Source organism: Hippopotamus amphibius, chromosome X (assembly GCF_030028045.1).
Source record: "Hippopotamus amphibius kiboko isolate mHipAmp2 chromosome X, mHipAmp2.hap2, whole genome shotgun sequence".
In the NCBI taxonomy this organism is placed as follows: Eukaryota; Metazoa; Chordata; class Mammalia; order Artiodactyla; family Hippopotamidae; genus Hippopotamus; species Hippopotamus amphibius.
Genome location: NC_080203.1, coordinates 57,935,600 through 57,948,446, shown reverse-complemented (window position 1 = coordinate 57,948,446; position 12,847 = coordinate 57,935,600). Strand labels below are relative to the sequence as shown.

The window sequence follows — 12,847 nt, the reverse complement described above, 5'->3', positions numbered from 1 at the left end:
AAGGTGGTAAACAATTGTAACAGAAAAGGAAACAAACAGGGAAGAAGTGGAATCAGGAGTCCAGGGAGAGGGTTGGAAATAAATACTATTAGCTATCCTTGCAATTGATAGGCAGTTATTAGCAGGTGGCAATTTCTCCATTATGCTGCTTTTGTCAAATGTCAATGTAAACGCTATGCTGGCTTTACTGCACAGAGGCCAGAGTAGGTTTTCTCCTCTCTCTGGTGGGGACCCGACCGCTTGTGTAATGTAGCAGAGCCCCAGGGCCACTAAAGTCTGACGACTTTTTGCCATCCAGCGGCCGCTCGTTTTGAAGCTCACACCCTCTGTAGCGTAGCCCATCAGTTTGGACATCAGTTCTCTGGGTTTGAGACCCGGCCTGGCAGAAACCCTGGCCAGGCGGCGCCCAGGCCACACAGAGAAACACTGTGCCAAGGAGATCTAGGAGGGTGGGGCTGGCGCCTGAGCGGAACCCTCTCACCCACAAGCCTCTCTCCGCTCGGTCCCTCTGGGTGGGTCGGGAATGTGGCCCCGCCTCCCAGCGCAGAGATGATTGGGTGATAGGGGGCCACCTGACCTGAGCCGCGCCAATCCAAGTCCACTTCCGGCATGTGGGAACCGGAACCGTTAAGACGCCAGGCACCGCCGACACTGAGGCTTGTTGGCTGCGAGGCTCGGGAGAGGGAGGAACGTGCTCCTATTCCTGGGGTCCTGGACGGCTCAAGGTTTTTTCCAACTCTTCTTCCAATCGGGTAAATTACAACAGTGTTCTTTCTATAAACTGTGCCTCTGTTGACCTAAATTAAATTACTCAGGATCAAGGTTTGGGGGTTAGTAAGAAAGGCAATTGAATGGATTGCTCAACGGTCCTCTCTCCTGTCCACGCCCCGTGAATCCCTTTTTCCTCACCTGTGATTCGCTTCAGTTGTGTGGCTAAACATTTCATGCTCTCTCTTTAAAATCCCTCGATCAGCCTTCTGCTTCTTAAAAAAAAATTGTAGTTCTCTTTTGCATCTTAGTTTTGTTTGCGGTTCGTTTTGATATCCCAAAGTTTAAATTGTTTTAAGTATTGAAATATGTGTGTGTGTGTGTGTGTGTGTGTGTGTTTTATATACATATATATGGTATTTCATTTATTTTATACTTAAAATGGTTTTCTCATCTGAAGAGCAGATAAATATTCATCTACATCTTGGAGATGACTGCGCTTTCATTTATTTTAATGGGCTCTCTAAAGCAGTTTGAAATAGTTTTTTAATGGATGATGTGGCATGAACATTTACCCATCTTTCTATCCATGCTCCTAACCGTATTTCTGTTAAGCAGTGTCATTTATACAATAACCATTCCTTTAACCACTGAATTTTTTTTTAAGATTCTTTATTTTGAAATAATTTTAGACTCACAGAAAGTTTGCAAAACATAGTATAGAAAGCCTTCACCCAGATTTCCCTAATGTTGACATCTTATATGACCATAGAAAAATTAGCAAAATTAGGAAATTGACATTGATGCAGTACTGTTAACTAATCTACATATTTTCTTTGAATTTCACCATTCGTCCCAGTAATCTCCTTTTTCTATTCCAGCATCCCATTCCGGATACTGCATTGCACTTGGCCATCATTTCTCCTCAGCCTCCCCTAGGCTGACAGTTCCTCAAGCTTTCTGGGTCTTCCCCAACCTTGACGATTTTGAAGCTACTGGTCAGGTATTTTATAGAATGTCTGTCAATTTGGGTTTGTCTGAATGTGTTCTTATGATTAAAGTTACACATTTTTTGGCAACAGCACCTGTTTTATTCTCCTCCCCTTCACCCCACTGCCAATGGAGGGATTTCCACCCTAGTGTTCTGGGGGGTGGCTGAACACCCGACACCCGACACTGGACATGTGCTACCCACAGCAGCATTATTAGTAAGCTTATTAGTAACGTTTACTGTTAGTAACTCACAGGAGTCATGCTCTGGAAGAGAGTGAAGAAGCAGGAGCTGTGGGAGGCAGTCTGTAGTAACAAGAGGACGAGGTGACCCTTGGTTCACGTGGGAGGATGCGACTGGCTTGTTTGAATACTTCTGTGAGCTGGTGGGGAACTGAAACCCGATAGATAGTCAGGGACAAAAGCAGGCACTGTGGCTAGTTCCCATGATCAGGCTGGCTTTTAGGCCAGGGGACCTTCTTCCTGGGAGCACAAAAGGGGGATGGGAACTTGTGGTTAGTCCATTTGAGACCCTCTGGGTTTTCCCCCAGATGTCGAGGCGTACATGTCATTGTGCCTTAATTTTAGGTCTCATAGCACAGCACTGCAAAAGCGATCCCGTTGCCTTCTCCAAGCATCATCTCAGGGGTACATGATGTCCATATATTGTATTAATGATGATATTCATTTTCAACACTTGATTAAGGTAGTGACAACTATGTTACTCCATTGTAATGGTCCTGTTTTCCCATTTGGAAGTAATAAATATCGTGTAGGAAATAGTTTCAGACTATGAAAGTATCCTATTTCTTCTCAGACTTTTATTCACTGCTTTTAAAATCCATCTGTTTGTCTTGCGTACAATTATGACTTTAATGGTGACTTTCTATTTCCTTATTCCTGCTACATTGGTCCATTGGAATTCTGAAGAGCTGTCTTTTCTCCCCCATTTATTTCTTTATAAATTTGCAAGTTATTTATAAAAACTGTTTTATAAAACTTATTTCAAATTATTGAATCAAGTAATCAGATTATGTCAGTACTGAATCATGAATAACTATGTTATATTGTGACATAATCAAATTATATCATTATTTACTTTCTTGAGTTGTTGCAGCTTTGATGATTGCAAGCTCCTTTTGGTGGGGTCTGTGTTCTTTCAGCATGATCTGATCCTCTTTTGTGTACTTCCTTGCTGGCATGATAAGGTATTCCTGTTCATCTTGTGTTTTTTTCCCCAACACAGCCCTGAAATCAAAACACTTCTGCAAAGAGCCATGTTTCCTTTTCTTGGAAAATGACATTTAGAAACCAATATTTCAGTGTGAGTTCACTGCACAAATGAACAGATGCATATATGTTTTCTTATATTTCCTTGTTTATTAAATGAAGGACAGCACTTTATAATGCTCCTTTGCGCTTTCCTTTTTCAATGTACAGCATTGTATAACATAGCTCTTCATCCCATTAGAGGGCTTCATTGTTCTTTTTTACAGCTGCACTGGACTCCACTGACCTATAGAGAGGCATTTAAATTGTTTCCAGCATTTTGTAATTACAAACAATGCTGCAGTGAATAACCTTGGGCCTAAGTATTTTTGTGTTGGTGGAAATGGATCTTCAAGTTTTCTTCCCAGCGGCAGGATTGTTGGACCAAAAATTAAGTGCGTGTGTAGTTCTGTTAGGCATTTGCAAACTTCTCTCCAGAAGGGTTGTACTGGTTTTCATCCCCACTAGCACCTGTGACTGTTTTCCCACAGCCTCACTAACAGAACATGTTGCCCTACTTTTGTGACCTCTGTTGATGTGGTAGGTGAGAACTGATATCTCAGCATTGTTTTAGTATGCATTTGTCTACTTATGAGAAAGTTTGACTCACTATGTTTTGAAGACTGTTTTATATATATTTGGTGAATTATCTGTTCATGTCGTTTCCCATTTTTCTGTAGAAATATTAGCCCTTTGTCCTTCAATACTGGAGTTCTATATATACTTTGGCTATTATTCATTTGTCTGTGGGGGCATGCTGCAAATACTTTATCCTAGTTTGTTCGTTGCCCTTTCATTTCTTTATGATGCATTTGCCATACATTAAGAAAACAATTCTTGTATAGTCACATAGATCATTCTTTTCTTTCATTGCCTCTGGAAATTTGAGTCATAGTTAGAAAGCCTTTCCCTACACTGAGGTGACAGAAGAGTTCTGTCATATTTTCTTCCAGACTTTGTTATGGTTTCATTTGTTTAGATTCCTAACCCGTTTACAGTTTATTTTTGTGTATGGTGTGTGATATGGATCTACGTTGTTTTTTTCCCAATTGTCTGAGTTGTTCCAGCAACATTTATTGAATGTCCATCTTTGCCCCAGTGATTTTATATGCCCTTTCATCATATACTAAAATTTACACATAATGATTGCTGTTTTTCTGGGTTTTCGAGTCTATGCCACTGGACTATGTGTTTATTCATGTACCAGGACCACGGTGTTGTAATTACTGAGGCTTCATAATGTGCTTTAATGTCTGGTATCATTACTCTCCATTTATCGGTTTTCTTTTTCACTTATATCCTGGCTATTCTTGTATGTTTTTTTAAAAATATTAACTTTATTATCCATTGGCCTAATTCCATACAAACGTTTGCTGATATTTTTGAGATTATATTAAATTTATACGCTAGTTTAGGGAGAATCGACATCTTTTTAATGTTGAGTTATTTTATCCAAGGATATTGAGTGTCTGTCTACTTATTCAATTTTCCTTCTATGTCGTTTTCCTCATACAGGTGCTCTCATGAAGTTGATTTCTATGCATTTAACCTTTGTTGTTGCTATTGTACATGGGATTTTCTCTACTAAAGTGTCCTCCAGGTGTGTGTGTGTGGGGGGGTGTGTGTGTGTGTACACAAAGACTGTTGACTTTTGTGTGCAACTTTATATCCTATTTCCTTGCTGATTTCTCTCTCTTTTTTTTTTTAGCTCTTTATTGGAATATAATTGCTTTACACTCTTGTACCAGTTTTTGAGGTACACCAAAGTGAATCAGCTGTATGTATACATATATCCCCATATCCCCTCCCTCCCGCGACTCCCCCCCACCCTCCCTATCCTGGCCCTCTAAGGCATCACCGATCATGGAGTTGATCTCCCTTTGTTATACAGTAGCATAGACATATATACACTACCAAATGTCAAATAGATAGCTAGTGATTTCTCTTATTATTTTACTTAATGTGTCATTGTTTCCATATGGCTTTTCAGGTGTACTATAATATCATCTGCACATAGAGGTGGCTTTACTTCTTGTTATCCATTCATATAGATCTAATCGGTTTCCCTAGTCAGCTGACTAATGCTTATATGTGAAGGTTGAACAGGAATGATATAGTGGACATACTTTTCTTGTTCCTGACTTTATTGGAAAACGTCTGGTAGTCCCCCACTAAATAAAATACTTGCGTGAGGAATTAATTATATATCTTTTCTCATGTTAAGAATGCATCCCTGATTCCCATTTCTTGAGGTTTTTCTCTTTTTTTTTTTTTTTTACATGAATAGGTGTTGTGGTTTCCCAAAGGTTTCTTTGGCATCTATGGTGATAACCATATGGTATTTGCCCTTAAGTATATACTATAGTGAATGATATCAATGGAATTCCTAATATAGAAGCAGCTTTGTATTAATGGAAAAAATTCCACTTGATCACAGCATATTAGTTTCTAAATGTATTGTTGGATGTTTGCTAATATTCTATTCAGTGTTTTGGTATCTACGTTTTACCTGTTGGCATCCTACTTGCTTCATAGAAGAAGTTAGGGAAGTTTCCTTCCTTTCTAACATGCTTACATAACTCACAGTGCTTTGGTACTATTTGAGCTTTGAAAGTTTACTAGAATTCACCTGTAAAACCATCTGAGCAAGGTGCTTTTTGGGAGTAATTCCTATCATAACGTTCTCCATTTTGTCTATGAAAATTGGCTAATTTAAGATTTCTAACACCAGAGTCAGAATTTTGGTAATCTGTATTTGTCTAAGAAGTTACCTATTTCATGTAGATTTTCAAGTTTATTTGCATAGAGGTTGGCAAAGTAATCCCTTATTTTTTCTGTTTCAATGATAGTTTCTCCTGTGGCATTTATTATTTTGTCTATCTGTGATCTCTCCCTTTCTTGCTTCATCAAGCCAGCTAGTGGCTTGTCTGTTTTGTAAAACAGGACTTTGATTTGTTTTTCTATTTTGTATCTCATTCATTTCTGCTTTTATTTTTTGTTTTCTTTAGTTGTTCTTTTGTTTCTAGGCTTTTTTAGTTGTTTTGAGACCATTCTTTAATTCATTTATCTTCATTCTTTAATTTTTACTCATCAAAAGTTTAGTGCTGTGAATTTGCCTCGGATCACTGCTCTAAATGTATCCCATAGATTGTGATATGTAGTTTTCCGTAGTCATTCTTTTAAAAAATTTCTTTGTAAGTTCAGTTTGTATCTCCTCTTTAAGTCAACGTTTTCAAACAAAAGCTTTAAAAATGTTTTCAGGTGGAAAGGCTTTTCTGTTTCCAATTTTTGTTACTAACTTTTGCTGCATTGGGATTAAAGAGGATTGTTTATAATATTTCTCCTTTATAGAAATTAATGATGTCATCTCTGAGATAATTATGATCCATTTTTGTCAAGAATATATTCTCTGTTCTCAGTGTGTGTATAAATCCTTATTGATTAGCTTTCTGTCTAATCAGTGTGTTTAGATTGTCTGTATCCCTACCCTTTTATTGTACTACTTGATCAGCCTTATGCTGACTTTGGTGTATTAAATCTCCTGGTGTGACTGTTTCCTATTATTACTATTATTTTATCTATGTCTCCTTGCCCTTTTGCTTTATAAAGGGGGTTGCTGTGTTATTGGTGCATAAATGTTCCTAAGGGTTATATCTTCATTGTGAGTTTCAGCTTTTATCATTAAGACATGTTTTTGGTCATGTTAAAATCATCCTGAACCACCTGTTTTCTCAACACTTTACTATCTGGTCTATACATTTTTCCCCTCCAGCATCATTTAACACTCACCTCCTGCATTATGATAAAAAGCTTGTTCTATTTTCTTCTACTCCTCTCCCTTCTCTCATTTTTAGTTGCACAATTTCTGGTTTTCCACAACATAAAACTTTTGTACATTAGTCTCCTCCCCTTTCCTCCACCTTGATTTTAGTATTACATTAGATATTTTGGTGAAGGTGGCCATATGATTCAACATATACTTATTCTCAATAAGAGTATTTTGTCCATAGCTAACCCTAGAAGCAACTAGGAGAGTATAGATGTCTTCTTAGGATTTCTGTTCTCTACTCTGAAGCAGGTTTATGAAGATGGAGCAAAAGACCACAGTCACACTCCTAGAGCTTGCTGCAAAGAGTCTGCTGAGTAATGAGCCTGCAGCTATCCATGCCCTGGGCGAAATCCCAAGAGACCTCTTTGTTCCACTGTTCAACACTGCCTTCTTGGGTGGGCATAAGATGATGCTAAAGGCAATGGTGAGCCTTTGGCCTTTTCGCTGTCTCCATGTTGGGTCACTGAATGCACAAGAGTCATGCTATGACATCTTGGAAGCCATGGTTGATGGTCTGCCGATTCACCCTGCCCAGAACTCTTCCTTTTGGTAAGACTATGACCAGTAGAGACATAGGGAGTCAGCAGGAGGGTATCCTGTAGCCTGGGGCAGGGGAATACCTAACCGTCTCCCAACAGTAGCCAATGGTGAATGCTTCAGTCTTTGCAGAGCTATCGGTCCAGTACTTGGGGTCACCTTCAAGACTCCATTGTCTTCTAGAGTTGATTATAGAATAGAGGTGATTGAGGATACTGTGAATGGATTTGAGTGTGAATGGATCTGAGTGTGATTACATAGAAGTGGGATATGGGCATTGAGACAGGGAAAGGCCGAAGGTGAAGGAAGTGTGGGGAAAGGACGAAAGATGCTGCATTTGTGTGGGTAGAACTTCTTGGTGAATGGCGATGAAGTGAAAACCAGGGTTAAAATGCTCTGTCCCTGCTTCTGATCATTGATCATGCTGGATTATATGAAAGTCAGCTACCTCTCATGTGTTCTGTCTCCTCCTTTCCTTACAGGGGGCCCAAACTGAGGATCCTAGATATAAGGCACGACCCAGACTGTGAAACAACATGCTCTGAGATCCACACCACACTCCCTTTCTGTACTCAGTCATGTATTTATTCCCAGTGCTCTATCCTTAAGATAGAAGAAGCTCAGCATGGTGTCAGGTGCCTCGGGATTGGTAATTCCGGGTCTGAGCCTCAGTCAGCTCAGGAACCCATGGAATTAGTAGTGGCTATTTCCCTCAATGGTACCTTGAGAACAGAGCAGTTCCACTCTTTCCTTTGTACCAAAGTTCAGCAGAGCTTTGGGTCCTTGCACCTCTGCTGCAGACATTTGCAAATCGATGGAATGCCTGCCCACAACAGTATCCTGCAGTTTCTGGATCTGGGGTGCATTGATCACCTGGAAATGTATCAGGCTTGTCTGAGTGAAGTCACCAGCCTTTTGGCTCGGATGACCCACCTGAACAGCCTTAGTCTGTCCAACATCCCCTTTACATTTTATAAGGGAAGGAAATTCAGATCTTTTCTCCACCAGCTTGGGCGGCTGGACAGCCTCCAGGAACTCAGCTTGGCCTCCTTCTGCCTCGCAGATCAACTGCACAAAGTGCTCAGGTGAGGGAGTGGGGAGGTTCCCCAAACACCTCATTGTTACGACAGAAGAGACCATGCTTGGATCTTCCTAAGCTCCTTGTAACCTATTTCTCCTTACGCCTCAGCATGGGCACTGCTGGGAGTTTGAACCTAGCCGAGGGAGAGAGGGGTACCTTATGGTGAGGAGCAGACAAGATTAGAAAAGGAAGCTGTGCTCATTCACTCATCCAGTGACCATGGGAGGACTACAATAAGCCCGTAAATATATTGGTGAAAAACACTCAGCCGTGCTCCTATTGGACTTTACAGCTCTCTAGAGAGGAAGGGAAGGCGTTCAGATGGAGAAACATTAAGCTATAGCACTAATGCACATACCCATGGATGGGCCACAATAATTAATGCTGCCAGATAATTTTGCTCCTGTGTGTTCTCCAAGGCTTTGACCCTGAATGGAGAGCTTGTCATCTGGGAACTAGTCAGAGGAAACCCTCAGTTGGCTGCTTTCCCAGACCCATCCTCACCAAATTCGTGAACCAGATCCAACACTGATTATGTTATGTATACTAAGTGCATGCAAGTTTTTCACTTAATCTTTCCCACAACCTTGTATAATAATTACTGCTGTGCACATTTTCAAGATTAAAACCCTGTACCTCAGAGTGGTAAAGTAACTTTCTCAGGGTCACAAATCTATAAAGCCTGATCCCAAAGTCCACATTGTTAGCCACCTATTGCAAACTGTGTACACAGTAGTTTATTCTAGAGCCTTAGGTACCTACAATTCAGGGCTCATTGCCCTCATTCTTCTGAAATAACCTTGCTTTTTTCTCTCTGTAGAGTCCTGCCACCTCACTTGCGCATACTGTATCTACCTTTCTGTGGCCTTTCTAACAGAGATGTCACTCTCCTGTCCCAGAGCTCTCAGGCCACGCACCTAACGGTATTGAATCTCAGTAACAACCGGATCTTCTCAGGAGTTTTTGAGCCCTTCCAGAGTCTGCTGGAGAAGGTATCAGGCACCCTGCAACACCTGGAGATAAATAATTGTATGCTAACTGATTCTGCTCTCTCTGCCATCCTCCCAGCCCTGAGCCGCTGTACCCACCTCCGTGTCCTTAGCTTTGCCTTCAATCCCATTACGATGCCTATGCTCAAGAGCGTTCTGCAGCACTTGACATCCTTGATGAAGCTGAAGCGTGTGATTTATCCTGTCCCTGTCCATTGCTACGAGGAATGGAATTTTCAGGACAGTTTGGACCGACAGAAACTTGCTGAAGTTCAGGCCCAGTTGCAGGCGATGCTGCACGGGGCACAGCAGGACAACATGAACTGGGTCACTTATTCTGAGTGATTTCCACAGTACACAGTTTCCACAGTTGTTTCAACACTGATGTGTGGCCCCTAAAGCGTTCATTTTTTTGCCTGAAACCCAAGTTTTTAGAGACCCATATAAAGTTCTACTGTTCTAGGAATCTGGGGTTAGGGACATTGCGTATGTGACTGATCTCTATAAAAGAGGAACTTTAAAAAGGAAATAGAGGAATTTGAAAGGTCCGCTAGATCTCTTGCCCACTGCCCTCTACTTCTTCTTCTGATTACTAATCACAGTGCTGGGTATGTGATGTAAGCTGACCCAGTCATGGTACATCATTTCCTTAGCCACATTGATTGGTTCATTTATCCATTTATGGCACTTGACACAAGTCAGATCAATTGAAACTCTCCCTAGAGGTGGTAGTTGTTGAATAATTTTACCCTCTAGGGACCTGCAAAGTTCTTGTGTTTCTGGTTACCTCAGGTTGCTTATGAGAAACCATATATAAGTAAAAGGAAATGAACAAGCTATGTCCACTGCCTACTGGTATCTTCATCAGTATGTTGCCACCTGATTTCCCAGGTCCCAGAGCCCTGGCTCAGTTATTCCTTATTCCACACACATGGACCAACTATCTGTTAGGATTTAGGTACTTTTCCAGGTACTAAGAAAAAGTCCCTGATCTCACTCAGAGTGTAGACATTCCTATGATTTATCAGTTTCTCTACTCATTCTTAGCGCATTGGGGAGATTATGTATCCCCCATAACCCAGTTGTTGTTGTGTTGTGTTTTGTTTTACACTTTTTCCCTTATGTAGTCTGCTCAAATGATATTGGCCTCTTTATGCTGTTGGATAGCTGCTCAGCCATCTGATCATGGCTTAAATATTACCTCCTCAGATAGGTTTTCTCTTACCTCCCCATTTAAGTAGGTTTATTCTGCTGTTGCTCTCTCTTAATGTACCGTGTACCTTTCCTTCATGGTACACATTGTTCCATATATATTTGCCCTTTCTGCTCTTCCACTAGAGTTGCACTGTTCAGTATGGTACAAACTAACCACATGTGGCTACTGAGCCCTAGAAATTTGGCTACTCTCAAATGTGATGCACCCTAAGTATTAAATGCACACTGTGTATCCAAGAGTTAGTAAGAAACAAAGGATGTAGAATAATTAGTTGATAATTTACGTGTATTGTTTACATGTTGAAATGATAATATACTGCATAACAAAGACAGTAAAGATAAAAGAATAAATTAAATTCTTTATATCGTTATGTGTTAAAAAGATAGCATTATATTTCAGACTTAGTAAGAAAAATGTTAAAATAATTACCTGTTTCTGTGTTTACATGTCAACATGATGAAACATTGCAGTTCAAAGACATTGAGAGAAAATATTGTAAAGTCAATTAATAGGTTGTACCTATTGTTTTTATGTTCAAGTGGTAACATAGAAAATGTCAACAATTTGATAACAAAAAGAGAATGGAAAAATAATTAGTATTTTGTGTCTAGTGTTTCCTTGTTGAAATGAGAACAGATTGCATTTTAAAGACCTAGTAAGAAAGAAGAATGTAAAAGTAATGAATGATGTTTACATTGTTTCCATGTTGAAGTGATAACACACATATTTTAAAGTCTAAGCAAAAAAAATTTGCAATTATTTTTTCTTATTGCTTACATCTTGAAATGAAAAACTGCATTTCAAAGACTTAGAGAATATAATGTAAAAATTAATTAATACTTAATAAAAATAGTTAATAACTTGTTCTTATCTCCATTTTGCTACTGCATTGCTGACTTAGAAAGACAAACATGTTAAAATAACTAATATGTAAATTGTGCATACTGTTGCTTTGTTGAAATGATAACACATGGCATTTGAAAGACATCATAAGAAAATAAGAATGCAACAAGGCCATTGATAGCAAAACCAGACAAAGACACTACAAAAGAAAAAAAGAAAATGACAGAGCAATATCTCTGATGAATGCAAATGCAAAAATCCTGGAAAAAATATTAGCAAAATGAATCCAGCAACATATCAAAAGGACCATACACCATAATCATGTAGGATTTATTCCAGGGTCACAAGGATGATTCAACATCTGCAAGTCAATCAGTGTGATATACCACATCAACAAAATGAAAGATAAAAACCACGTGATTATCTCAATAGATGCAGGAAAAGCAATTTGACACAACTGAACATCCATTCATGATAGCAGCTCTCAACAAAGTGTGTATAGAGGGAACATGTATCAACATGAGAAGGCATTTACGACCAACCCACAGCCAACATCATAGTGAATGGTGAAAAGCTGAAAGACTTCCCGCTAAATTCAGGAACAAGGCAAGGATGCCCACTCTCACCACTTCTAGTTAACATAGTATTGGAAGTCCTAGCCACAGCAGTCAGACGAAAAAAGAAATAAAAGGTAGTGATATTGGAAGGGAAGAGGTAAAACTGTCACTCTTTGCAGATGACATAATACTTTGTATAGGAACCTCTAAAGCCTCCACCCAAAAACTATTAGAACTAATGAATGAATTCAGCAAATTTGCAGGATACAAGATTAACATACAGAAATCTGTTGCATTTTCTACACTAATAATATCACAAAAAGGAAGTTTTTTTTCTTTTTTGTAATTCTGTTTAAAGTCACATCCAAATGAATAAAATACCTAGGAGTAAACCTAGCCAGCGAGGTGAAAACCCTATCCTCAGAAAAATATAAAACACTGATGACAGGAACTGAAGATGAACAAAGAAATGGAAAGATAGCCCATGCTGTTGCATTGGGAGAACTAATATTGTTAAAATGTCCATATTACCCAAAGCAATCTGCAAATTTAATGAAATCCCTTTCCAAATACCCATGACATTTTTCACAGAACTAGAACCAATAATCCAAAATTTCACATGGAACCACAAAAGATCCCAAATTGCCAAAGCAATCTTGAGAAAAAAAGAACAAAGCTGGAGGTATAACCCTCCCAGACTTCAGACTATGCAACAAAGCTACAGTAATCAAAACAACAAGGTACTGGCACAAAAACACCCATAGATCAATGGAATAGAACAGATAGTTCAGAAATAAACCCATGCACATGTGGTCAGTTAATCTGCCA

The 12,847-nt window shown here is 39.4% G+C and overlaps 1 protein-coding gene across 1 annotated transcript; it reads left to right on the top strand.

Annotated features, from left to right (window-relative positions):
• Positions 1–609: 609 nt before the first annotated feature.
• On the top strand, positions 610–9,748 carry LOC130841452 (melanoma antigen preferentially expressed in tumors-like). Its single transcript, XM_057717612.1, has 4 exons — positions 610–752; positions 7,046–7,345; positions 7,816–8,418; positions 9,235–9,748. Exons 1-4 carry the CDS (start codon positions 610–612, stop codon positions 9,746–9,748), a joined length of 1,560 nt encoding a protein of 519 aa, XP_057573595.1.
• Positions 9,749–12,847: the final 3,099 nt, after the last annotated feature.

Bases quoted from the DNA above. Each gene is read 5' to 3' on its own strand.
- LOC130841452 (XM_057717612.1), top strand. From the start codon at position 610: ATGTGGGAACCGGAACCGTTAAGACGCCAGGCACCGCCGACACTGAGG. The intron at 753-7,045 runs GTAAATTACAAC...ACTCTGAAGCAG, and splicing joins CCAACTCTTCTTCCAATCGG to GTTTATGAAGATGGAGCAAA. The intron at 8,419-9,234 runs GTGAGGGAGTGG...TTCTCTCTGTAG, and splicing joins CAACTGCACAAAGTGCTCAG to AGTCCTGCCACCTCACTTGC.